Source organism: Accipiter gentilis, unplaced genomic scaffold (genome assembly GCF_929443795.1).
Source record: "Accipiter gentilis unplaced genomic scaffold, bAccGen1.1, whole genome shotgun sequence".
Taxonomy (NCBI): domain Eukaryota; kingdom Metazoa; phylum Chordata; class Aves; order Accipitriformes; family Accipitridae; genus Astur; species Astur gentilis.
Window position 1 is genome coordinate 65,574 of NW_026060975.1, and position 24,309 is coordinate 89,882.

The window sequence follows — 24,309 nt, forward strand, 5'->3', positions numbered from 1 at the left end:
AACATTCCGAAAGTCGAGGTGGGGAAGATCTGCTAGTGCAAGTAATTAATGAACAGGCAATACCTGGGTGAGGGTGTGTTGGTACGGCTGGTGGAAAGCGCTCTCTGTGTGTGCAGTGGACAGTCTCAGCAGTACCCCGCTTCTTTGGAGGCAGAGAATTACACTGTCGCTCTTGGCATCTGTTTTGTCTGGGATGTTTTTAGAGGAAACGCATTTCAAAGTGTACTGCCCTGCTTGCACGTGCTGGAGAGGTAGCTTATGGCTGTTGCTTCCTTGGTAAGGAGAAGGAGGCAGCAGTGCTGTGCGTGGGGTAGGTGTGTAAGCAGGGGGTGAGCTGGCAGCAGGGCTCCTGCCTGCGTACTCCAGCCCCAAGTGTAGCCCAGGCCACAGGTGTCCAGATATAAGTGTGGGGGCACAGCATGGAGGGAAAGGCCTTGCCCCTGTTGCTCAGAGCCCTTCTGCAAACCCCACGTGTCCTGTCCCAGACTGCTTCCCACAGGGAGAATCTTGCCGCCCCGCTCCTTCCAGAAGGTGGAAGGGGAGTGATAACGGAGACTATAGTCACTAATACAGACTTGCCCAGTGAGTCGTCATCGCAGGCGTCTTTGCGCCTCGCCCTGTTTGGCAGCCCCTCACTGCAGAGCCCCTCGCCCTGCTGCAGAGCCCCTCTTCTGCCCCCTCCCAGGCTCCCGTGCCTTCCAGCTCAAAACTCCTGTCTTCTCTTCCAGCCCCAGCTCCTGGCACCGATTTCCAACACTCATCTCCCAGCTGTACTTAGAAAAATGTCGTTCAGAAAAGAGCCCCGCAGCTTAAAAAGGAGGACAAGGCTGAGAAAGATGGACCCATTGTAGACTTTGTCAGGCCCTTTATTTATCCTGTGATTGAGGTTGGGGTGACAGAGGTGTCGAACTCTGCAGAAGAACATTGCTGCTGTGGCAGAAGGTGCTTCAGAGGTAGGAGGCAGCTGGAGCCCGCGCGGGCAGCATTTGGAGGGGGCCAAGGGAAAAGGTGCTGGAGAAAGAAGGATGTGTTTCTGCATCTGGTGACCTCTGTGGGATTGTGCTTGTTGTCACAGGGTCATTTACGGTGTTGTTTCAAGGATGGGGTCTTCATGCTTTTAGTCGGTTAGGAAGCCAGCGGTGCTTTAGCTTACATTTCACCTCTTGTTTTTTCTTTCATACTGTCTGCGCAGAGAAAGCGCAGGCTGGATTTAAACTGGGGCTGCTGTTTTCTCCTGGAGATTGGTGAAACTTTCCTTGAACAGAGAGCAAAAGGAATTTGTTGGAACTTTTGCAATAGCAGTGATGTGTCAAGGTTAGAAAAAGTCTAACTGTGCATCAGGCTCCAGGGTCTGGCGGTACAGGAGAAAAAAGATTGCCTGAAAATCAAAAATGTTGTCTCTGGAGTGCAGGAATGCATTTTCCTTTTGACTGTCGTGGGAAATGCAAAGCCAGGAACTGGCCCAGCAGTAAACTGATGTGGGGCTCGATTTCTTCACCCTTACACTGAGCACCTGATTTCAGAGGGCCTATTCGTGAAAGCAGCAGTAGTGCTCACGGAGGAGGATGCTGTTCTGTTCAGTAGAGGGGGCAGAACCGTCCCTTCTGAGGCTGCTTGAGCTACTGCTTGCTTTGTAAAGCAGCACAGCAACCTTCCTTCCCCTCTGCTATTTTCTTTCTTTCTTTCTTTCTTTATTAAATAAATGGGATTTATTTATTAAAAGTGAACCGAAGGATGTGCTGTGAACACCAGATTAACATGGCTATGCAAACGAAGGCCCCTGGTATTTGATAACTTACTGAGTGAGTGTGATTGCCTGGTCACCAGCTGTTAGAGTGAATCCTGGCGGAGAACAGGCAAAGGGGAAAGTCATCACTAGATTAAATAAGAAAGAAGCAAATAAAACCATCAATAACTCGCTAACAAAATACTTACCTCCCTGTCATCCTCAGGAATCCATTTCTTGTAGTTCTGCAATTCACTGTTTTCTCTAGCTGAAGAAATGGTGTAATTATATTTAAAAAAAAACTGCTGAAAGGATATATCCATCAAATAAAATGTACATAGAATATCTTCATATGTGATGGTTTTTTTTACCCAGGAATATGAAAGGTACCTTCTTCTAAAAGAGCATGGTTGTAGATTAGTTCATGTATTCCTAAATACAGCTAAGTAAGCTGTCAACTTAAAGATTTGTCTAAGTTAGTAGCATTTCTCTTAAATACAGCCTGTTAATGTTAGCATAAATGAACGGAAGGAGATAAAGAATGCTGTGCGCAACTGTGACACAAGCTACGTTCAGGTGAGACTACTAAAAGAATTAGTAGCCTCAAACAGGAAGGGGGGAATTGATGGCATATTTCCATACATTCTGTATGGTATGTCTAAATATTTTGATGGTTTTAATATTTTGTACCAGCTGTGGAAACTGGTTTGCTGCTAGGTGACTGTAAAAGTGAGATTTGGTAAATAATTGAAGTTTGATTTCACCGGAGCTCTGATTCTTAAAGTCGCTTTTCCTTCGCCGTTTTTTAAAATGATGGCTGCATCAGCCGGACAGATGGCACTGTCGAGGGGCTGCAGCTGAGCACCCCCGGTGCTGCTCCAAGCCTGGATGACTCATCTCTCCAAGGCAGCTGCACCCAGGAGCGCTCTGCCACCTGCTCTTCCAGACGCGGCGTTTCTCATTCAAACTGAGATGACCCATCGTGTTGAGCCATGTGCAAGTAATTTCTATAGGATTGGCTTAACATGCAGTAGTGCCGTCTGCCTGCGCACGGTTGGCTTCCACCGCTGGTCAATGGGAGTCTCTGCTGACAAATAAAAATGGAATTGAATAGAAGGGAATTGAAAGTCAAAAGGGCCCTGTAATAATTTTAGAGTGCCTGAGGCACCACACTGAAGCCCTGGCATTATAAATAAGGGTAATGTACTAGAGACTGAATTGCAGTCAAAGCAGCTGTAAGAACGTGGAGTGTGTGCTGAGCTTCTTTAAGGTGCGTGGAGTTAGATTATGATCTGTAGGCAGTGCAGGCAAATCAATATTTGCTCATCAATGTATGTCGTGACCTTAAAGCCTGTGATTAGAAAGGCCGAAGGGATGTGGGGAATGTGAGATGAAGGCTCCAGAGCCAGGAGTGTGAGAGCTGTATTGGAGCAGCCCGACCCTCTGGTTTTCTCAAAATGTTTCCAGGGGCTGAACAGTGGAAGGGGGCTGACTGTCATCCCGGCTCACGGCGTCTCATCTCCTGGACCGTCTGTGTGATGATGTAGTCTGCTGACCTCTTGCTGCATTTCACAGTAATTACATCTACCTAAAATACGGCGTTTAAAAAAACCCCAAACAAACCCCTGTTTATGAATAAGGTTGGTGGGAGGATGGGAAGAATCCAAATGTCCTGGCTGAGCTCACTGTTCCTGACATAAACTGGAGTAAATCCAGTACTGTCACTGGGCCCGTGAGTGTTAACAGCAGCTCATGGCAAATTGCAGGGGCTGCCCCAGAAGGGCTGGAGCTGAGTCGGAGGGTCAGGCAGGGGAAGCGTAAGGGTTGGCCTTGGTGCCTGCTGAAGCTGGGCAGATGCTGTGGGCCAGCCTTGGGACAGCTGGTACAATGGGACAGCTTTAATAGCTCGATGGTGAGGCGTGATGGCAGGGAGGAGAGCGAGCGCTTCTTGAGTTGGGACTCACTGTCTGATTTCAAGTGCTGGTGGCTGAATTTACCAGCTCAATGCATTTATTCCCTAATAACTCTCTCAGCCACCATAGGCTGCATGTGTCTTGCTTTGTGCCATGTGCAGGATGACAATCCCTTTTTCTGCAAAGGTAAATGGGCTTGGGAAGAACAGCAGTTAAAGGATGCCACTTACTGCTGCGTTTTGGGTGCAGACATACCCACAAATCTTGCTCCCACCAAATTGTAGCATGCATGGAGAGCTTTACTGGTACATGGGTGTAAATCTTCAAGCCCCCAAGCTGAAATGTACCATTTGATAAAGTTTCCAGGCACTTTCTGGCTGGTGCAGTGATTTGTTGTTTTTTTTTTCTTTCTGATTTTTTCTCCCTCCTTGCTGGTCTTACAGCTACCCAAGGTGCAGCCAGAGAAGTGGAGGAGGGTCCCTGCCTGGCCTGCAGCTCCCTCCCTCGCCATTCTTGGGGTGATTTGGGGTTATTTTGCTGTGTCAGTGAGGCAAAGCTGGGCTCTCCGGGGCTGAGTGCGCTGGGACCCGAGGAAGGCCGTGATGGTCTTGAGGCTTTGAAGGGCTGTGCACCGAGCCCTGTCCCCGCTGGAGGGGACGCTGGTGGTGTTCAAGACGAAGGCCTTGCAGGCCATGCGTGTCCGTGTCCCCCCCGGCCCCCAAGGTCTGTCGTTGTCGCAGGGGCTCTGTGCTGCTTTCTGCGTGGGGCTGTGTCCGTGAGTCCTGCAGGGACCTGTCTGTCCTGGCTTCCCCACCAAAGGGCTGCTTCCCCTGGGGAAGGGGACAGGGGAGTTGTTCCCGTTCCCGTCCCGCCCCCCACCATCGCCTGCCCCGCTGGTGGTGACTCAGGCCTGGGGGTGGCTGGGTTCCCCTCGGGGCTTGCTGGCTCGGATCTGGGGCTCGGCGGGGCTTTTGCACCTCTTGGGGGCTGTTTCCCGGTACCCCCCGTGCTCCCTCCCCATCCCACACAGGCACGGAGCGGTTCTGGAGAAAGAGCTTTTAATGGGAAAGACAAAAGAAAAGGTCCCACCACAGCTGCTCTAAACCCACCCTACCCCCTACCCGCCTCCCACCCACCCCCTCAAACCCCCCCAACCAATCCACCCCCCTCCCCTCCCACCCCCCACTCCCCCCATCTCCATCTCACCCCCGTCTGATCCCCCCTCACACCCCCATGTCGTCCGCCAGAGCCCTGCGCTTGCTGGGTGGCATTGGCAAGGAGCTCTGCGCCTGCCTCTTCCTCGGCTGCTCTGCCGTGGCAGACGGGGATGGTGGCAGGTCCATCCCCGCATTCTTCCGCGTCTCCTGGGGCTCCATCCCAACGATGTTAAATATGTCGAGGCTCAGCGTGGTGTAGGAGCTACCCTCCTACCCAAGACACGGTATCCCTGTGTTTGTTGAGCTGCCAGAAACAAACCAAGTGTCACACACCAATGTGAATCCTGTGTTCCAAAGTGAGGCCTTTGGAAGAAAGGGCTAATGCAAACCAGCCAAAGGAATCTTCTCTGTAGGGCTAAGGCTGCGTTTTGCCAAAGAGTCGCCTGCTACTCCAGGGTGTCCCTTGCCACCTGCTGACTCTGACATTTCTGTCACACGCAAACAAACTATCACAACTAGATGAATGAGCAGCGCAGTTTATTATAGCAATGGTACAGGTGCTTTTGGATTGCCCATGAGAAACAGACTGTCTGCAAAGCACGTGCAGGTGGCAATACAGTCGCTTACAAGCGCATGAAATGATGAAATAAAAGAGCTCTGAAGAATTCTAAGTTTCCCGGGGAAGGACTCAGTACAGCCGAGTGTTCGAATCTCACGCAATAGGCATCCGTATGGCGGGGGGGGAGAGAGGCTCAGCTCATCGACTGATCCCAGAAGTCAGCGATGTCCTCCTGACTTGTCTGTGATGGTGTCTTCCCTGACATTTCTCCTCTCTTAAGCCCTTTTATATTTTCTGAGTTTTTCGGTGGAGCTTGAGTGACTCTAGTCATACATACCTTTCCTTTGATTGGTATAAAGTTCTCTCGGTTTGCTTTTAAAGGTATACGCTAGAGAAAATTCAGAGCGTGTGCTCAGTGGGGGGGTGGTCGCACCTTGGAGGTGGGTTACTTTGGGGGTGGAGGTGTGTTTTGGCATTATAATGAGCAGAGTCCACCCAAAGGACCTGCTGTTTGTGTGAGTACCCCAGAACTGGGCACGTGTGATATATAAGCCAGAAGTAGGGCGTTAGCTCGACAGAACCCCCATTGTGTTACCTCCTTACTTCAGTGGGTTCAATGCAGGGACCAACCGCTCTCGTTCCTATCGTCCCAGTTCCCTATCCCTGCGATCACAGAGCCTGGCTGCGGGGTCTCAGCTCCGCTCCGCCCTCCGTGTTGCTTTTCAGAGTCGGCGTACCAAGCTCCTCTGGCGTTGCTGACGTCTAAAGTTGCAGGTCACGTTGCTTAGGGAGCTCCCATGGAACCGATCCTTTAGGTGTGCGCTGCGTTCCTCCCTGGAGGTTCACCTTCCCTTGAGGGGTGGCGGGGGGCATGCGTCATACCGACAAGTCACCTCCAGCAGTCATTCCACAGGCTGTTGCTGTGGCCAGGAGGCCCGGGGGTTTCTCCCTGCCCTTGGCGGCCATGCCCTGGGCCCAGGTGCTGGGTGTCCCTGGCGCCTCCTCTGCCACTCGGCTCGCAAGGAGAAGCCTGGTGCTGTTCCTCTTCTCTCGGGCCATGGCAGGAACCAAGCGTGCAGCGCAGAGACCGCCCCTATTAGCCGTCCCCTCTCTGCGCCAGAGCTAAAGCCTATGCGGCCCCGCAGCCTGGAGGAGCAGGGACTTGATGTGGCTGGACACAACCCCTTTTCGTGGGGCATAAAGGGGGTGATTTCGGCAGCCGCAGCCTGGAGGCAAGCCAAAGTGTAACCAGAGCCATAGGTTTGGATGGTGGGTGCCAACAGCCCGCCACGGAAGTAAGCCAGGCTTTGAGAAACAAGTGCGCGGAGGTGACCCCGGTGTGGTGGAAGGAAAGGTTGGTCATATTCAGACGTGGACCATTTGGATCTGTGACCAAAGCCCAGCCAGGCAAAGGCCAGGCAGCTCTTCCAAACTGTCAAAATAGCCCATTGCTGCTATTGCCATCACACCCCCTTGTCCCACTGAAACCCAGCTGCGCAGCCTTTCTATTAAACACACCTGTTGGCCGTGTTTCTAGGGGATACCAAAGGCGCTTCAGCCATGGGTGAAACTTCCACAGCTGACCTGTGACTTGAACCTTTCTGAGAGTTCTTTGCCTACCTCAGTTTGTGGGAAGATGTTCAGATGTTATCGGAAACCCTGGCAAGTCTCCTTTTTCCCTTAGGATTTATTATTTTGAGTACCGAAAGATGAAGAGAGGTAGTCTCCTTGCCATTTTGTGCGTTGGTGCCAAAATGGATCTGTACCTTCAGACTATGTAAGTAAGGGCATCTAGGGCACAGACATTCCTTTGGTTGTGGTGATGCCAGAGGTGAAAGACAGGGGTTTGGTTCCCTCTGCAGGAACTCTGCAGAGGTGTAGAGAGCATGCACGGTTTCCTCACCGTTCCTTACCAAGGCACCAAGGGACGTTTGCTACCACACTGTCAGGGGAGGTTCAGACTTGACGTGAGGAGACATTTCTTTCCCAAGAGGGTGTTCACACCCTGAAACAGGCTTCCTGGAGCGGCGGTGGATGCCCCATGCCTGTCAGTGTTGAAGAGACATTTGGACAATGCCCTTAATACCATGCTTGAACTTTTGGTCAGGCCTGAAATGGTCGGGTAGTTGGACTAGATGATGGTTGTAGGTTCCTTCCAGCTGAACTATTCCAGTCTATTCTGTTCTGTTCTGTTCTGTTCTACTCTGCTCTGTTCCCTGTGCTCTCACCATGAGTCAAATACCAATGAGACCAGTTATTTGCCTGAAACACCAGGAGGGTTTCAGCTCCAAAACCACTTTGAAAGACACATAACACAAAGGTTGCAAGTGGAAACAGGCTATTATTTTTATTTTTCTGAGTCTGTTTCAGAGCCGATGCTCACAAGCCTTAACACAATGTGCCTGTGTAGCCAGGAGCAGGCTGATGCATTCTTCAGTTGAGCTTGAGAAAACATCCTTTGCAGCCCAGCAAAGGCAAGTCACAGAGCTACAGAAAGTAGCAGGAGGAATACAGGCCAAGCAGTCCCTGTTTCCTGAAGAGTGAGAACGTGCAGAATGAGGATCAGGACCGACCACGCACAAAAGAAGAAGGAGGAGGAGGAGGAGGTGTGTGGTACCGTGGGGTATTTTCCAAAGTATGAGAGGTAGAGGTGCAAAGCGTATTTTTGCGTTCGTCAACTTGCTGCGCCGCTGTGCTTCTTGGCCAACAATGCACGAAAGGCGCTCTCGTGCCGGCCGTGCGCTTGATTTGCATGCAGGGAGAGGCAAAAAGTGGCAGCTCGTGATGGGGCAGCAAGCCTGGAGCCCTTCCAAGCACAGGCTGTTTTGCCCAAGCCAGAAGCCCTGGGGAAATGGAGCTAAGGGAAGAGCAGAGCTCGCTCCGCTCCCGCTCCAGACTTGCCCTGGGCAAGAGAGCCTGAGAGAGCCAGGGCACGAGCGGTGCCTTGGAGGTGCAAGAGCAGCAGGCAGGGAGCTAGGCGAAAGGGCCCAGAGGAGCCCTGCCAAGGGGCTGTGCTCAGTGCTACAGAGGACAAGAAGCAACCCCCGGGAGCATCCCCTGGAGCCCGGCCTGGGAGTCAGAAAGGTTCCTCCCCTCGGATGCGGGGCACGAGGGCCACCTTCGTGGAGCACGAGCAGCGGGCACCTAGCCACAACGGCCCAAAGGAGCCCTGGCGAGGGGCCGTGCTCAGTGCTGTAGGGGAAGGCAAAAAACCCCTGGGGACACTTGCTAGCCCACAGTGGGGGAAAAAAAGCCTTCCTCTCCCCAGCTGCAGGGCACGAGATGCCATCTTCGTGGTGCACGAGCAGCAGGCAGTAACCTAGCCAGAACGGACCAGAGGAGCCCTGACAAGTGGTGCTGCTCAGTGCTGCAGAGGAAGGCAAAAAACCCCCGGGGCCCAGTGCCAATCTGCCCCGGGGGAAAATTCCTTCCTGACCCCAGAGCTGGCGATCGGCTATTCCCTGAGCACGTGAGCAAGACCTGCCTCCTGGTCCCACAGGCTGGTCATGCCTCCCAGGGAATGACCAGCCCCAGATTTCGTCAGGGCCGCTACCCAAGATGATTTTGCTCCATTGGAGGAAGCTCTGCTCTTCGGGATCCACCCGAGACTCCTCCCAGGCATCTCCCAGAGTCTTTTAGCCACTGCTTTACCTACCTACCGCCTCAGGTAGCAGCCCCAGACTCCTCCAAGGAAGCTACCGTTGAGGTTTTTTTCTTTCTTGGAGGAACCTCTGCCCTCCGGGATCCCCTGTGATTCCTTCCAGACGTCTCCTAGAGTCTTTTGGCCTTTTCTTATAAGGACCGGAGATCCCAGCTACCTGCCCCGGACTCCTCCAAGTAAGTAGTTCGAGACATTTTTGTTGTCCTGTAGAGAAATCTCTCAACTCCGACAGCCACCTGAGACTCCTCCCAGGCATCTCCCAGAGTCTTCTGTCCTCTGCTTTACCTACCTAAGGTGTCAGTTAGAAGCCCCAGACTCCTCCAAGGAAGCTACTGTTGAGGTTTTTTTCTTTCTTGGAGGAACCTCTGCCCTCCGGGATCCCCTGTGATTCCTTCCAGACGTCTCCTAGAGTCTTTTGGCCTTTTCTTATAAGGACCGGAGATCCCAGGTAGCAGCCCCAGACTTGTCTAATGAGGCTGGGCTGAAACCGCGACATGAGGCCAAAGAAGGCTAAAAGACGAGGAAGACGAGGAGGAGGAGGAAAGAGGAGGCAGCAGGAGGCAAGAGCAGAAGCGTGAAGCAAGTGGAGGAGGAGGCAATAAAAGGCAAGAGGAGGCCCGAGAAGGACAAAGACACCTTTTCCTTCTGCCTCCTTTTTGCCTTCTCCCTCATCACGTTGCTTCCCATTTCTCCTGTTGCCTCCACCGTTTCCTACATCCTCCTCGTCCTCCTCCAACTCCTCCTCCATGACCTGTTTTATCCTGCATCCTCTTCATGCATCTTATGGCATGCTGTTGCCTCCTCCTCTTTTCCTTCCTTTTGCCTCCTTTTTGCCTCCTCCTAGTTTACGTCTGGGGTCCTCCCGTGTTCCCTGGTGCCTCATCTTTTTCTTACTCCTGTTGCCTCCTGTTGCTTCCTGTGGCACCCTGATGCCTCCTCCTCCTTCTCCTATTGATTCTTGTTGCCTCCTCCTCCTGCTTCTCTACCTCCTGCGTGGTGCTGTGTCCCCCTCTTGCCTCCACTATTTCTCTTCCCGCTGTGTCTTCCTGTTGCCTCCTCCTTCTCCTGTTGCCACCTAGAGCATTCTGTTGCCTACTTCTCTCTTTGTTAGTGTTGCCTCCTGTTGCATCCTATTGTCTCCTCCTTTCTCTCTTTGTCTTGCCTCCCGTTGCATCCTCCTTCTTTTGTCTCTTGTGTCCTGCTACGTCCTCCTCTTGCCTCCTTTTTTTCCTTCTCCTGTGGCTGGCTGTTGCCTCGTCCTCCTGTTGCCTCGTCTGGCATCCTGTGGTCTCCTCCTTTTTCGCTTTCTGTTGCCTCTTGTTGCCTCCTCCTCCTCCTCCTTTTCCTGCTACCTCCTTTTGCCTCCTCCTGCTTTACCTCCTGTGTCCTGCTGTGTCCTCGTGTTGCCTCCGCCTCCTTGTGTTGCCTCCTCCTCCTCGTCCTCCTCTTGCCGAGACAAAGGTGACCTTTGTCTCGTGGTGCCTCTGCAAGGGTCCTCAGCAAAGCATGCATAGTTTATACAAAGTAATCAGGCTTGCCTAGTGAAGCTATGGATTAATGGTCCTCCTTAAAGGACAACGTCTCATGTTTAACCCTAAACTGAGCAGTATCACCATGGCTAGGCCATAACTCACACGTATGCCTACACGTGGACTAAGCCCCAGATGAGAGCAGAAATTGTTGTTGCTAAGCCTGGGTGACAGAGCTGAGTGTGAGCCTCCCTGGTGTGAGCTGAGTGCATGAGTGCCCTGCCTGCTCCTGCCTTGGTGCTTTGGGAACTGGGGTGAAAGGGAAAGGCAGACTCGTGTAGTTACGGGACTTCTTGAGGTGTCCTGGGTTTGCTTTGCTCATTGCTCGTGTAACGTTTCCTCGGCTGTTCACTAGATAGGTGCACCGAGAGGCAAACCAGGCCATGACCTGGCTTTCCAATTGAAGGTTTCCTCTTGCAATAAAACGTGCTTCCGTTTTCTCGTGGGTAACAGCCTGAAAGATAGAAGCTGAAGCAGCGTGTGCCTGTTGTGCAAATAGGTAACAACAGATGGTTGTATTTGGTTGATCCTTAGTTGCTTCCTGCGTAGGAAAACTGTATGTTAATTTAATCTTTGTGTATAGGCAGGGCCTTGCTACTGTTACTGGGTAGGCAGCAAGTATGTGGATGTCCGGTCTTGTGCATGTTTGTGACTGATCTTTGTTGCTTCTTTTGATGAGGAAAGTCTTGCTGTGTACTCCCAAGGAATGAGAGAAATGCAAGGAACTGATGAAGAAAGAGCTGCCGATCCAGATGGGAGTGTTAGGTTTTACATTTTCTTGACTGTGTTCTAGCCAAAAGCCTTGTCTTAAACAACTGAAGTGAGCTGGACAGCTGGGTATTTGTCATCCCTGCGCAATTCTGTATCGCTACAGCCTTTACCAGCCGTGGTGATGGACTGGGGACCTGTCCTGTAGTGAGGTCAAAGAGGGTATTCAGGAAAAAAAAGGGTACTTTTCCAAAACGCTTACAAGACAGAAGGCAACAGCTGCTGTAGACAGGTGGGAATACACAGGAACAGGCAGACTCGCTCAGAATGAGGAACAGTGATCTGGGTACAGCTGTAGCGTGACAGTGTTCACGGCCTTGAGCAGCACAGCAGGAATTTTGAGGCAGCATGGCCCGGGCAGGGGTGTGTGAAGAGCTCCGCCGGAGCGTGGAGATGGGCAGGGGAGAGCACAGTGCTGTTGGTGTTGGTGCGCAGCAGGGGACAGTCAGTGGAGGCTGCTCTCGGGACGTACAATTAAGAGCTGTCGTCTTGGTACTCGGTGGGAAATAACACGTTCCCAAAATAACGAGACATGACTTGTGGTGCGCATGCATTCATGGTTTCCAAGTAGTCAGGCAACGATAAGAGCTATACCCAATTAGCAGTCAACAGGAAAGGCAAGACTTCCTCTTCATAAAGGTGTTTATTTATCATAATATAATTTTATTTCTAATACAAAACTGTCACCATTCTAATAATAATTATCCACCTTTACAGTAATACTTACTCACCATTCATCAGCCTTCTCCATTTCTTTTTTCAGTCTTTACTTACACCAAACTGGATATAAAACGTAAACGCTGAAAAGTGCAGAAAATCCTGGACAGCCTTCAGCTTGTCACAAGGCTCTCTTTCTCTGCAAGCCCAATAAAACAATGTCTAATTAGACTAGTGCATGCTAGGGCAGCAGGAGAGGATTAGTTTGGCCCATCGCTTCTTCACAGGAACATGGTGGGGAGGTTGTTTGTTTTTCTTACACAGGGACTGGAGGGGCTGGAGAATGCAAATACTGGTGTCCTTGATTTTGTGTGGATTGATGCGTTGTACATTGTGGTCACTCTTCCAAATCCAGGTCAAAGACGTACCAACAAGAGGCTGAATTTTGACATGCAGCATTGTCTCGAAAGGCACCTTGCGAGCGCCAGCCGATGCAAACGCTGCAGAAACAGGAGGACCCCTCCGAGAAAACTGCAGCTGGGGCGTTTGCTCAGCATTTCATGGTTGATCTTGTTGACTCCGTCTGGAGCAATCTTTGTGGGAGTGGCTGTTCCTCTGACCCACTTTAGAGAGGTTTATAAGGGTTTTTCTTCCTCTGTTTGCATGTGAACGTGGCAATGTAACGGGCCCAATAACTGTGACACACAACTGAACATCTTGTTTCTTGATGTTATGTACTAAAAGCACACCGAATTTATTTATTCCTTTGCGTTTGTGGCTGGGCAGAGTGTTTCTGTTTTCAAACAATGCCAGTTTGAAAGCTAACGCTTCTGGTCATCTGTAGTGGGTTTTGGGTTTGGTTATGGTTGTTGTTTTTTTTTTCCTGAGAAGAGCTGCTTTCATATTCCTGTGAATTAAGTGTCTGATTAGCACAAATAGACCATGTAGGAGGAATCTGTATTGTAATCAATGTATTTGGGCTGGCCAGACAAAGAGGTCACAGTTCTGAGAGTCTTTCTGCATCCTTCTCGAGGATTAGGAGAGCAAGGCAGAAATGAGTAGACATGAGAAACTCAGGGTTACTGTTGCTTAACTCCAAAAAGCGATGTCTGATGTTGAGAGGGCTCTGGCCCAGCTCCAAAAGGTGAGGAAGGTCAGAAAATAGTCAAGAGTTAGAACTAGAAGCTAACCTCTCCTGAGAGACGCCATCTGGTTCTTGCAAAGGGAATCTCTCTTATAGCAAGGACGGGCATCCCTAATGATTGTAACAAAAGGCAAATGACTCCCAAGTTCCTGCCCTTCGTCCTTAGTACAGGAACACGTTTTCGTGCTTTCTTCTGGTCAAATTACTGAAGCTATCGAGACAGACTTCCTTCTGTGGCTGAGGGCAGGAGGAGATGGTGGAGAAGATGGAGATGATGGTTCTGGGGGGCACAGAGCTTGGATGCAAGTTACAAAATCTTGGAATAGAAAAAGTTTGGCGTAACGGTATGTGTGCAACGCTAGCTGCAACAGTATCTTCATCTGCAGTGGTACCTGCCTCTGCAGTGGTATCTGCATGTGCAGTGGCCTTTGCCTCTGCCATGGTATCTTAATCTGTAACGGTACCTGCATCTGAGCTGGTAGTTGCAATGGTGTCTGCATTTGCAGTGGCATCTGCGTGGGTCTGCAGGTTACAAGTTAGAAAATCCTGGAAGATAAGCTGTTCTGCCTAATATTCTTGGCTTCTTTTAATTAATTATTTTTCTTTTTTTATGCTGCCTGGCCAGGACAAAAAAGCCATGGACAGGGTCTTTGTGGATTCAGAGAGGAGGTGTCATTTTGACTAGAACTTCAGATTGCCCGAGGTTTCTTCCTTTCCACTTTTACAGTCCGATACACCCGAGTGCTCTGGCTGCTCTGTTGCCTAGAGCCTGGGGCAGCAGGACCCGCTGACCAGTAACACTGGCTTGCCCCTGCTTTTACTGTTTTATATATTGCCAGGCTCACACTCGTCCCCCCGCTGCTGAGGAAGCGGTGTCTCTGCAGAAAGCAAGTGCCGAGTGCGTTCTCCAGCGAGGTCTGGAGATGCAGAGGCTGCGGTTGCTGGCGGCTCCTTCTCCCCTTCTGCAAGAGGGTCAGGAAAACACGAGTCAGGTCCGTGTTAAAACCGTTTGAGTGTCAGAGGCAATGCATGGATCGTTCTGGTCCCTCTCCACTAAGTGCAGCGTGGGCTGTGAGTGAGCGTGTTGCGGTGATCAGGAGGGTATTTTCTTCATGACAGAGGTGACAGTGCCTCCTTTCCATGGGGGCCTCAACCCGCGAATCACCAGCAGCAGGTTTCTGTACCAGCGCTGTGCCCACTTTGCCCCAGCTCTGAGCTCCTCAGCCCCTTGGGGAAGCAGGAGGAGGGCAGGGATTGTGAGAACCAGAGGCAGAGGACAGAGGCAAGCAAGAGGGTGGTGCGGTGGCAGGTGACATTGCTGGGGTATGGTGAGGTCACTGGTGTGGGAGGAAGCTGATGGGTCAGAAGCAGCAGGCGGCACTGAGGTGCTCCCTGCACCGCTGCAGAACGTCCTGCGCCACCCATCACCTCCCGGGAGGCACTGGGAGGGTGTCGCAGAGGGTGACGCGCAGCAGAAACGAGGGCAGGGGAGACTGAGGAGGGGACAGAGAGGTGTCTGGGCTGAAGCAAGGGGAGGAGAGGGGCTTTGTGCATCCTTCGTTTGTCCTCTGTGTTTCTCAAGACTCAAATCGGGAAGGAGATGTTGAGGGCAGTGGGCCAAAAATGTAATTCGGTGCAATTCCCCAAGTTGAGGCTGCTTTGCCCGTGAGAGGGAAATGGTCTAAAAATGGTCTACCAAATCCAGTGCAGCAGCAGCCGCCCGCGGGCGGCCCAGCTCCAGCCCTGCCATCTGAAGGCCAAAGCTGGGAAAAAGAGGTAGAAGGAGGAAGAAGGGGCAGCAGGTCAGCACCGAGTGGAGGCCCCCTGCTCAAAGCAGGGTCAGCGAGAGCGGGTGGCCCTCATGCGTGTCCAGACGGGCCTGCAGGTGGGCCCTGGGGCGGCTGGGCAGTGGCGTGGCAAGACGATGATGCAACAATGCGGTGGTGCAGCAACGTGATGATGCAGCAATGCAGTGATGCAACAATGTGCAACTGCTCTATATAAGCGCTTGCTGGAAGACCGGCTGTGGTGGCCACAGCTGGGTGCCTCTGGAGCGAGAGGTGCCAGCGCAGGGTCGCAGCTCCAGGAGAGCTCTTGGAAGGAGCCATGGAGCACCGTCTCACTGCTGGCGTCCGAAACGTGGACGCACTGCTGAGCGTAGTGGGGAAGGGGGGAAAGGTGAGCAGTGTGCCGATGGAGAGTGCTCAGGCCGGGAGCCTGGGACATGGCTGGGGAGCTGGGAGGGATCCCAAGGTGGTCGGGCTGGGGAGAGTTTGCAGGGAGTCCTGCCTCTCTGCCCAGCCTGGCTTACGGCTAAGCAGGTGGCAGGGCTTGCTGCGAAAGGACGCAGACGTGGGTTGAGGGAGGGTCAGGAGTTGCGGGGACGGGGGCGAGGAAGGAGAGAGCAGCTCTTGCCTGGGCCGCTCTGGGCGCTCCCCTTGGTTGGAGTCTTCCGAGAGCCTTTCTTGCAGCTGCCGTGCAGGAGGCTTATATGGAGATAGTGCCTGAGTGCCCATGAGTGTCTCCCTCTTTCTAGCTCGGGAACAGGAGACAGCCACTGGCAGAAGGAGGTCCTGGGCTGCTGGACCTCCCCCTTGGGGTCAAGATCCCTGTGCACGCGGGCTCCAAGCCTGTCTTCTGCAGGACAAAGCTGGGGGAAAAGGTAAAGGAAGTAGAAAGGGGTAGAAGAGCTCTCCTCTTTTACGGGGTCCCCGTCATTCAGAGAAGTCCTTGTGACTGCCTGTTCTACAGTGGGCGCCACAGCCCTTCAATCTGGCAGCGCTGGGGAGTAGAGGGAAGCTCCTGGCTCCCTGGTGCAGAGACAAAGAGGAGGACTGGCAAGGTCTGCAGTTCTTTCTGCTGGCCTAAGATGCCTACTTTGCTGGTGGGCTTTGTCTCCTCTCCCCCAGCCCAGCCCAGCCTAGCTCAGCCCAGCCTGACCCCGCAGCCCGGCTGTGGTGTCCTCTGTGGCTTCAGAAGGATGGAGGAGAGTGTTGGTCCTCAAAGGACCTTTACTTTTTCACAAGTACCGCCTGGCACCCCTTTGCTGCTCTCTCCTTCCTCCTTCATAGTGTGCAAAATCTCTCTCACAGCTTCACCAGCCCTCTGGCTATTTCAATCTGGGAGATCCATACTGCCGCCTGCTGAGCACCGACTACAACAGCCTGCATGACCCGCATCTGCGGGCCTACCATAAACGCAAGGACAACCTGCAGAGGCTGAAGAGAGAGGGTTACGTCACCAGTGACGGCAGAGTAGGTTTGGGTATCGGGCTGATAAAAACAGTCCTCATCAAGCGGGGTTCCCAGAGCGCTTGCTGCAGCCGCCTGTTGCTGGCGGAGGGCACAGGGCTGTGGGGCTGCTTTCCCTGGGAGCAGAAGTAGCGCCAGCGTCCCTCTGGCAATTCCCACTGCTGCTCTTCTCCGGCTGCCCCGCGCTGCCTGAGCGTCAAGGAGGCAGCCGGTGCGAGGCCCGGTGCTGAGGCGAGGAGCACCGCTCGGCCCTGGCTGGGGGGGAGTCAGGGGCCCCGCCACTGGGTAGGGGAGCGGAGGGGAGGGGAGGGGAGGGGAGGGTGTGCAGAGGAGCATCTCCCCTCCCGCCGCTGGGTTTGGGCTGTTTTGGGGAAGGCAGCCTACGGAGCTGGCTTGAGAGTTCTCGGGGGATTTCTCCCCTCGTCTCTCCATAGGTGGTTTGCACTCTGAAGGAGTTCAATGAGTACAGGCAATATCTGACCACGCTCAAGCTGGAGGCAGAGAAAACATTCATGCGAGAGGAGGTAGGCAAAGCGGAGTGTTCGTGGGCACCGGTCAGCGGCACGGTGCCGAGGGCTGGGGCTTTACTTGCAGCATGTCGGGGAGGGGAGGCGGTCAGTGCAGAAGAGGTGAGGGCTGTGCTGCTGGGCCGGGTCTTGTGGCAGGGAAAGGAGTACCGGGCTGCGAGCTGAGCTAGCGCAGGGTGCAGGGGTGGGCATGGGCGGGACAGCCACGTGCAAGCACGCGGAGTCCCGAGGGAAGCATTTCTTTTCTGCCCTCGTCGCGTGGCTGAAGCGGATCGCTGTCCTGGGTCCGCGGGGTGCCTCAGCGTGCAGGGGCGTGAGTGCTTGTCCAGGCAACAGCAAGCCACAACCCAATGTCACCTTTCAGAAAAAGCTTCAGCAAGACCTGGCCCAATCAGAGGATGCCTCCAAACTGCAGGGAGGGACTGACGTTTCTCACCCGCAAGAGTGGCTGCCGCAGGAGCAAAGACAGAGTTTGCCAGGTGGAGAGAGGAAGAGGAGGCAGAGGTAAGAAAAGGCCAAGTAACGCTTGCTCTTCAAGGGGGCCTCTGGTCCCTGAGAGAAGTGCTGGAGCCTCCTGTTGGAGTAAACAAAGGCCAGTGGTGGAAGGAGCTGGTGTGGGCTGCAGTCACGTTGGCGCAGTCTGTGTTTGGAGCCTTGCACAGGCAGGAGGACTACTGGAGCAAAGTAACCAGGAGCAGGGTGATGGGAGTGGCCGAGCAGAAAATGGCCTGGGCAAGACGGTCAGAGGTGCTCCTTCTCAGCTGCCTTCCTTTCTTTTGACAGGCATCTGACTGTGACCAAGAAGCCGATGGAAAGACTGGAGGCTCTTGAAAAAGAGCAACGCCTCCTCCAGCAGGCCAAGTGCCAGCAGCAGCAGCAGCTGGGAAAGAGGAGGCAGCCAGGCATGCAGAGCAGCTCCGACAAGTCCGCTCTCAAAGGAAGGCCGGTGAGTAGGAGCCGGGTGGATGCTGGGGGCTGCCTCTGCTGTGCAGCAGCACATTGGTACCTGGTACTCGGGAGAGGACGCTGCCACACACACAGAGCTGCTCAGGGCTTGCGAAGGGTGCTTGGTCACTGAGGAGGTGGTGCCTGGCCAGTGTGCGACGTGTCCTTGTTTGAGGGTGGCTGTCGGAGACTAAGAAGCGGTTGCTTGCCTTCCTGTGTCTCAGACACGAGGCACTAGCCCTTTCTGACACAGAAGTGTGCCTGGGCGCTCTCAGTGGCCACTTCTGAGCAGGGTCTCACACATTTAGCACAAACCTGCTGCACTAGTGGCCGCACGGTCCATGGTGCTGGTTTCGCGCCTGGTTGAAAAAGTCTTGGTTTCGTCCAAAGACTTCTGCATCCAAAGATGCAGTGTCCCTGAACCTGACAGTGCCGGTGCTTGGCCATTCGTGGGTTGGTTTTCTCTTCCAGGAGGTCTTTGATGAGCTTAGCGGAGAGCCTGCTGTTGCCCAGTCCTCGTTAGCGGGGGTCCCGTTAAACATTGCCCGGCTCCATCCCTTGCAACAGCCACTTGGGAAGCATTTCTGGATAGTGTGGGGTGCTATCCATGCTGGGGTGAAGGGTTAAACTCCTTCTGCCGTGGCAGTCAGGCTGTCAAGCTGCAAAAGAGCAAATGACAATTTCCGGCTGCTGCCTGGCTCTGTGCTTGACTCGCAATTTCTTCCCCACTTTGCACGAGGCTGGCAGCCCGCGGTGGACCTTCAGGCTGCCTCCTGTCCCAAGGACATTTCCTTGGGCTGGCAGACAACAGCCATGTGCCTCAAGAAGAAGGATCGTTTTCTTTTCTGCTCTCAGAACAGCCGTTCCTGGCATTCGGCCCTGAAAAGGGGCAAACAGGGCACCCTGATAGAGGGCAGCTGGGACCCGTGGCAGAAGAGCCTAGCCTGGTCCAGTACCTTCGACAGCTTTCCCTCTGCTATTGGTTCTGAGGTCCAGGGGGGCTACAGTGCCCTTTGCTCTAAGCAAAATGGCACCTGCTTGATTCTGAGAGGTGCCCCTAACACTTGGCTCCTGGCCGCAGGAGACCAGAAACCTCGGTGTGCCAGGTGGCCTACAGAGAAACCAGAGTTTTTCCAGCTTGACTGCTAGGGACTCGTCTGGGCAGGGGTCCTGTGAGGAGGAAGAGGAAAGCAAAGGGAGGTGAAGGAACCCATTCACTCATTAACTGCTCCTCCTTTTAGTCTGCAGCGTGTGCCGGAGAAGAAGTGCCTAACAGCATACAGCCTACGGTGCTGCGGGCTACGCTGGCAGAAGACCAGGAGCTTAAAGAGGTGGCTGAGACCGTGGTCCAGGAGGTGCTGGAGCGGGTGAAGGCGCTGGATCAGTCCGTCCGCGTCTTAAGGAAGGCTCCCCATGAGGTCCGTGGAAGGCTGTTTGCCAGTGCCAGAAGGCCAAAGCCTTTGGACACTTCTGCGGATCGCCGGGACAAGATCAGACTGGTGGCTCAAGAGATTGTGGCGAACGTGTTGGAGAGCTTTGGGGAGCACTTGGTGCCCAGCACGTCTGAGGCAGCCGAGCCTGGGCCAGCAGGCAGGCAGAAGCTGTCAGAGCTTGTTGCGGGAAGAACCAGCCGAGCAGGCAAATCTGGAGAAGAGAGATGGAGGGAGGCGGAACTAGCATCTTCCGACAGAGCATCTTCACAGTCTTCTATCGACAAAAGGACGAAAGAGGCTGTTGAAAGTGTTAGCTCCACCTTGTCATCCTTTGTAGCTTCTCAGTTTGAACAGGACTTCCGCTGTCAGTTTTCTGAGATCCTGAAGATTCAAGGAGTGACAGAAGGACAAGGACCAGCCAGAGCATCGGAACGGCAGATCCCAGAAGCAAGCAAGAGAGCAAAGGTGCCTGTGTTGCAACCACTGCAAAAGGCTGCTGATGTCTCACGAGTGAGTTGTGAGATTGCCAAGGAGAGCATCCAAAACGCCATCTCCAGAGTTCAGCAGCTGGATGCTGAATTGATCGGGTATGCCAAAACCATTGTCCTTGAAATTCTGGAAACGGTGAGGAAGAAGTTAGAGGAAGAAAGGAAGTCCAAGCAAAAATCGGAGAAGCTTCAACCAAGGGAAGTCTTGCCACCTCTCAGCCTCCCTGCAATAGTCACGCCTTCGGAGGAAGCGGGACAACTCAAAGAGGAGAGCTCACGTACTCTCCTCCCACCTCTCCGCCGAGGTGCTGCGCAAGGTGCTCGCCAGACAGCAGAAGGCCTTCAGGAGTCCAGGGATTCCACCTCCGGAGCCACAGCAAGGTCTTCAGTGCCTGCACTGGAAACTCTGCGTATACTCCGGCCAGGGAGCACCGCAGACACCCTTCCCCCCACGGGCCCCCAGTTTCCAAGAGAGCCCATGCCTCCAGCGGGTCCCAAGCGCCCTACCCAGGCAGGAGCACGGCACAGACCAGTGCGTTTAAAGCTTCTCCCGGAGGAGCCTGTGCAGCCTGAGTCATTGAAGAGGGCGGTAGCTGGGAGCCTTGTGGAGGATGTCCTGAGGAGGTGTGTGGCTCCAGGGCCACAGAGCCCCCAGGCAGCTCCCCCAGGCAGAGAATAAAGAGTTTGCTCCCAAGGGCTTGCTTGTGCCTACATTTATTGATGCCAGGCCATACTGTGTCTGGGTGTTTTCCCTGCAAAGTTTTCCCTCGTCTTCCTCCCTCCTACAGCCTCGGTCAGGCCAAGACCCAGTTCTACAGGGAATCTTAAGTAGGGATGAGAAAAGGAGTCAATGTTTCTGCCTTGTTTAGAAAGCTTTGTGGCTGGGCTATTGGAGGGGCTGGTCCAGCTCTGTAAAGCTGTACTCATGCCTTCTGTGAGTCCCATAGGTGGGCGCTGTTGAAGGCTGCGCCTTGTTCTGTGCATTTATTCTCTTGTCCCCTCACGACCTCCTGATGGGCCTTGGGGTTCCTACCCAGGCCCGTTGGTGGTCCTGTGTCGCGGTAGAGATGGACACGACAAGTAACAGATCATGCAAAATGGCTCCTTTATTGTTCTAACACACCTTTTTATCCCCTACTTCAGAGTATGTGTTAGTATATGATTGGTTTAGTTAGTAACGGTTCTTCTTATCGCTATCTTGTTTTTGTACCACTCTTCTCGGATCTTCCCAGACTTTCAAGGATACACTACAAGCTGCTCAAGGTCGCGCTGTTCTCGAACTGTCAGGCATTTCGTAGACCCGTTGCATCCCCCGACAGTCCTGTCTGTGTCGCAACAAGGGACTGGCCTTCAAAGTGAGGCTTTGGGCCCTAAGAGAAGGGTTTGGAGCATAAAAATGAGGGTTTGGAAACTCAGGATGTGGCTTGGACCCTGAAAACGACTGGCTGGATCCTAAAAATGAGGCTTTGGAGACTGAAAATGGGAGTTCGGCAACTAAAAAAGTGGCCTTGGGCTCTAAAAAGGAGACTTTGCCAACTGCAGGGGAGCCTGTGGACCCTCAAAATGAGGGTTTGGAGCCTGAAATGGGGCTCTGGAAGCCAAAACTAAGACTTTGGGAAGGGAAAACGAGGCTTTCTGCCCTGTAAGTGTAACTTTGGAGCCTAAAAGCGTGGCTTTGTGCCTTAAAGCTGAGGGTTTAAACCCTCCAAGTGAAACTGTGGGCCCTAAAGAACAGCTATGGGTCATAAAAGGCCAAAAGGTTTGGACCAGAACAATGAGGACTTTGGCCCTCCAGATGAGGCTTTGGGCACCAAAAATGGTGGGGGAGATGCTACATGTGACCCTTTGGGCTCTGCAAAGGAGGGGAACCTATTGGTGTCGATAGGGCCCCAAGACATGAGGCTTTGGTCCCAAAGAGAGGGCTTGGGTCACTCCAGGGGAGGCCCTCAGCTGTTAAAAGAGGCCTTTGGACTCTCCAATGGAGGGTTTGGGCCCTAAGAGTGGGGCTTTGGAAATGAAACTGAGGCTTTGAACCCTGCATTAGGTTTTGTGCCTTCAAGGGATGCTTCAGTACCAAAAACGAGGGCTTTGCGCCCTAGAAATGGGTCTTTGGAAGCTCCAAATGAGGGGTTGTGTGTTAAACAAGTGAGGCTTTATACCCCAGATGAGGAGCTTGGCCTCTAAAATGAGGCTTTGGGCCCTCCAATTGAATATTTGGACCCTCAAAATGAGGCCTTGGGCTCTCCCTAGTTGCAGACTGGATCCTAAAACTGAGCCTATGGTCCCTGGAAAGGAGGCTCTCTTCCCTGAAAAGGAGGCTTTGGAAGGTAAAGAATGAGGCTTGGGGCTCTAACGGTGGGGTTTGTGCTGTAAAAGGAAGGTTTGGACTTTGAAAATGGGTATTTGGGCCCTTGCAATGAGGCTTCAGGACCCTAAAAATGAAGGGGTGGATTGTGGAAACGATTCTTTGGACCCCGAAAATGAGGCATTGGGCCCTAAAACTGAGGTTCGGAGCCTCAAAATTTGAGTTTAGAAACAAGGTTGTGGAGCCTGAAATGGGGCTCTGGAGTTTATAAATAAAGCTTTGGACCATCAAAATGAAGATTTGTTCACAAAAAAGAAGGGTTGGGACGCGAAAAGGAGTATTTGGACAGTCAAAACAAGGCTTCGGGACAGAAAAATGTGTACTTGGGCCTTATAAACGAAGCTGTGTACTCTAAAAAGTGGCCTTCAGTCCTAAAGCGTTCAGTCTTCTATTGGGATGCTCCCTGTGGGACAGGAGGACAATTGCTTTGAGCTGCCTCTATTTCAGGAAGGATTACCTACATTTGCCTTCCATCTGAAATACTGCTTAGTGCAACTTGTTGGGTTGTTTGTTTTTTTTTAAATTGGGGAAGTGTGTGTGAACAGCTGAGTGCTAGTATACAGTGAATTACCTTCCCCTGCTGAGAGTCAATGGGTTTAGGAATAAAAATACCCGTTTTGTATTACAAAAATTGGTTCCCTTGAAGATGCAAGTGCTAACTGATGGACTCCTGGCTGACAAAATCTCTTCCCAGCCTGCTTAAACATTAAACAGCCTTCACAGTGGCGTTCAGATGATCTCGTGTGATTTCTTGCAATTAATCATGGTTGACTGAAGCGTACCACTAAAGCATAGTAATGTGTTTTGGTTGTTAAAAAGTAGTAGGAGGAGTTCATGGAGACATCTTCTGTGTCGGGTTTCAATGAGTTCAAGCTATTGTTGTGTCCGGTTGAGAGTTTCTGATGTTATTTTTCCCTCTTTCGGAGGGGGGTGAACATGCCCATCTCGCCCTCCAGGAGCAAGGATGCCATGTCCGAGTTCAAGCCCATGCCACCCTCAAAGCTTGCGTCCTGGAGTTGAGCGTGGAGGGGCATCACCCCGCGAAGGTTTGGTGTGTTGTAGCAGTCGGTGCTGTGAGGTCTGGCAGGTGGGTGGCAGTGGGGTGGAAGCAGCTGTTGGGGGTTCCGTCATTTGCATAGCCCAGCCCCTCCCCCCCCCGCATGCTTCAGAATGTTGGGGTCCCTGTGGCAGTTTTTGAATGGTCCCTCCCAGTTGGGTCAACGGACCCAGCGCAGCCAGAAGATCCCGTTGGAGCTCCTCTCTCTGGCATAAATCCCTCGGCGTTTGGGCTTGAGAAGAGGTAAAGTTGGAATCTGCAGATCTCCTTAGGTGACCTTCAGGAGCTGTGGGCTGTGGGTGGGGACTGGCTCTCTGTCTCTGGTCCAGCGACTGGTGTCATTGCTCATAGGAGGAGCTTTACCAGGCGAATCTGCCGTTTCCCTTCTTCTGGGGGTTACGGGAGCCGTTTTGGAGGTGAGGGAGATGTGAATTCCCGGTCTTGAGCCAACCTGGATGGAGCAGAGGTGGACTGTGATTTGTCTGACCTCAACAGTGTATCTGTAACGCAGTTGCAATCGTCTCTGCCTGCACAACTGGCATGAGGTCCTGTTTTATTTTAAAGGAGACGTAGTGAATAAAATCAGTGAATCTAATGGGCGGTCTTTCTGACCAAATATATAAATGTTTATTTAGGATAAGATAAACGGTCCCTTGAAGCACTGGTTACACGGACTTAACTCTGTGTTGCCTAAAAATGGGACCAAGTTTGGCTCGGCCGTGGGCGTCTACATTAGAGACATCCACGTTTAGTCAGATGAATCACACCCCAGTCTCCTGTGTTCCTCATCAGGTCTCTGGCAACTCTGCTGTTAGCCCTTACTGAAGCCAAGTACAGTCTCTCATTGATTGATAGATTGATTTTAACAGAAAGGAAAGTCAGTCTTAGACATTTGGTTGCGGAAGAAAGTTTGTGTTTGAAGATCGTGCTTGGATCTTTGAGTAGGTCTAATTAGATGCCTTTTCCTCTTTGCTTCATCCCTGATGAGCTTAGGCACTCTCTGTTTGTCCTGTTTCGGAGGACCACTGCCCAAGGCGCGTAGCATTGCACAGGGAGATGCTGCATCTCATTTTGCACTGTGAGTCTTGTTAAGTCATCAGGAATGAAGTACTTTTAGGAGATAAGCTAA

General features: G+C 52.7%; 1 protein-coding gene across 1 annotated transcript; it reads left to right on the plus strand.

The window, feature by feature from the left end:
• Positions 1-14,791: 14,791 nt before the first annotated feature.
• Positions 14,792-21,325, plus strand: LOC126037233 (trichohyalin-like). Its single transcript, XM_049797503.1, has 9 exons — positions 14,792-15,292; positions 15,651-15,776; positions 16,207-16,368; positions 16,800-16,889; positions 17,257-17,396; positions 17,676-17,838; positions 19,079-19,666; positions 19,763-20,036; positions 21,282-21,325. The coding sequence occupies exons 1-9, from the start codon at positions 15,221-15,223 to the stop codon at positions 21,323-21,325; spliced, it is 1,659 nt and encodes a 552-aa protein (XP_049653460.1). The 5' UTR covers positions 14,792-15,220.
• The last annotated feature ends 2,984 nt before the right edge of the window (positions 21,326-24,309 follow it).

What these genes read in the sequence shown, in the direction of transcription:
- LOC126037233 (XM_049797503.1), top strand. Translation starts at nt 15,221, where the DNA reads ATGGAGCACCGTCTCACTGCTGGCGTCCGAAACGTGGACGCACTGCTG. An exon ending in ACGTCACCAGTGACGGCAGA is followed by an intron (nt 16,369 to 16,799) that starts GTAGGTTTGGGT and finishes GTCTCTCCATAG; the next exon opens with GTGGTTTGCACTCTGAAGGA. An exon ending in GAGAGGAAGAGGAGGCAGAG is followed by an intron (nt 17,397 to 17,675) that starts GTAAGAAAAGGC and finishes TTCTTTTGACAG; the next exon opens with GCATCTGACTGTGACCAAGA.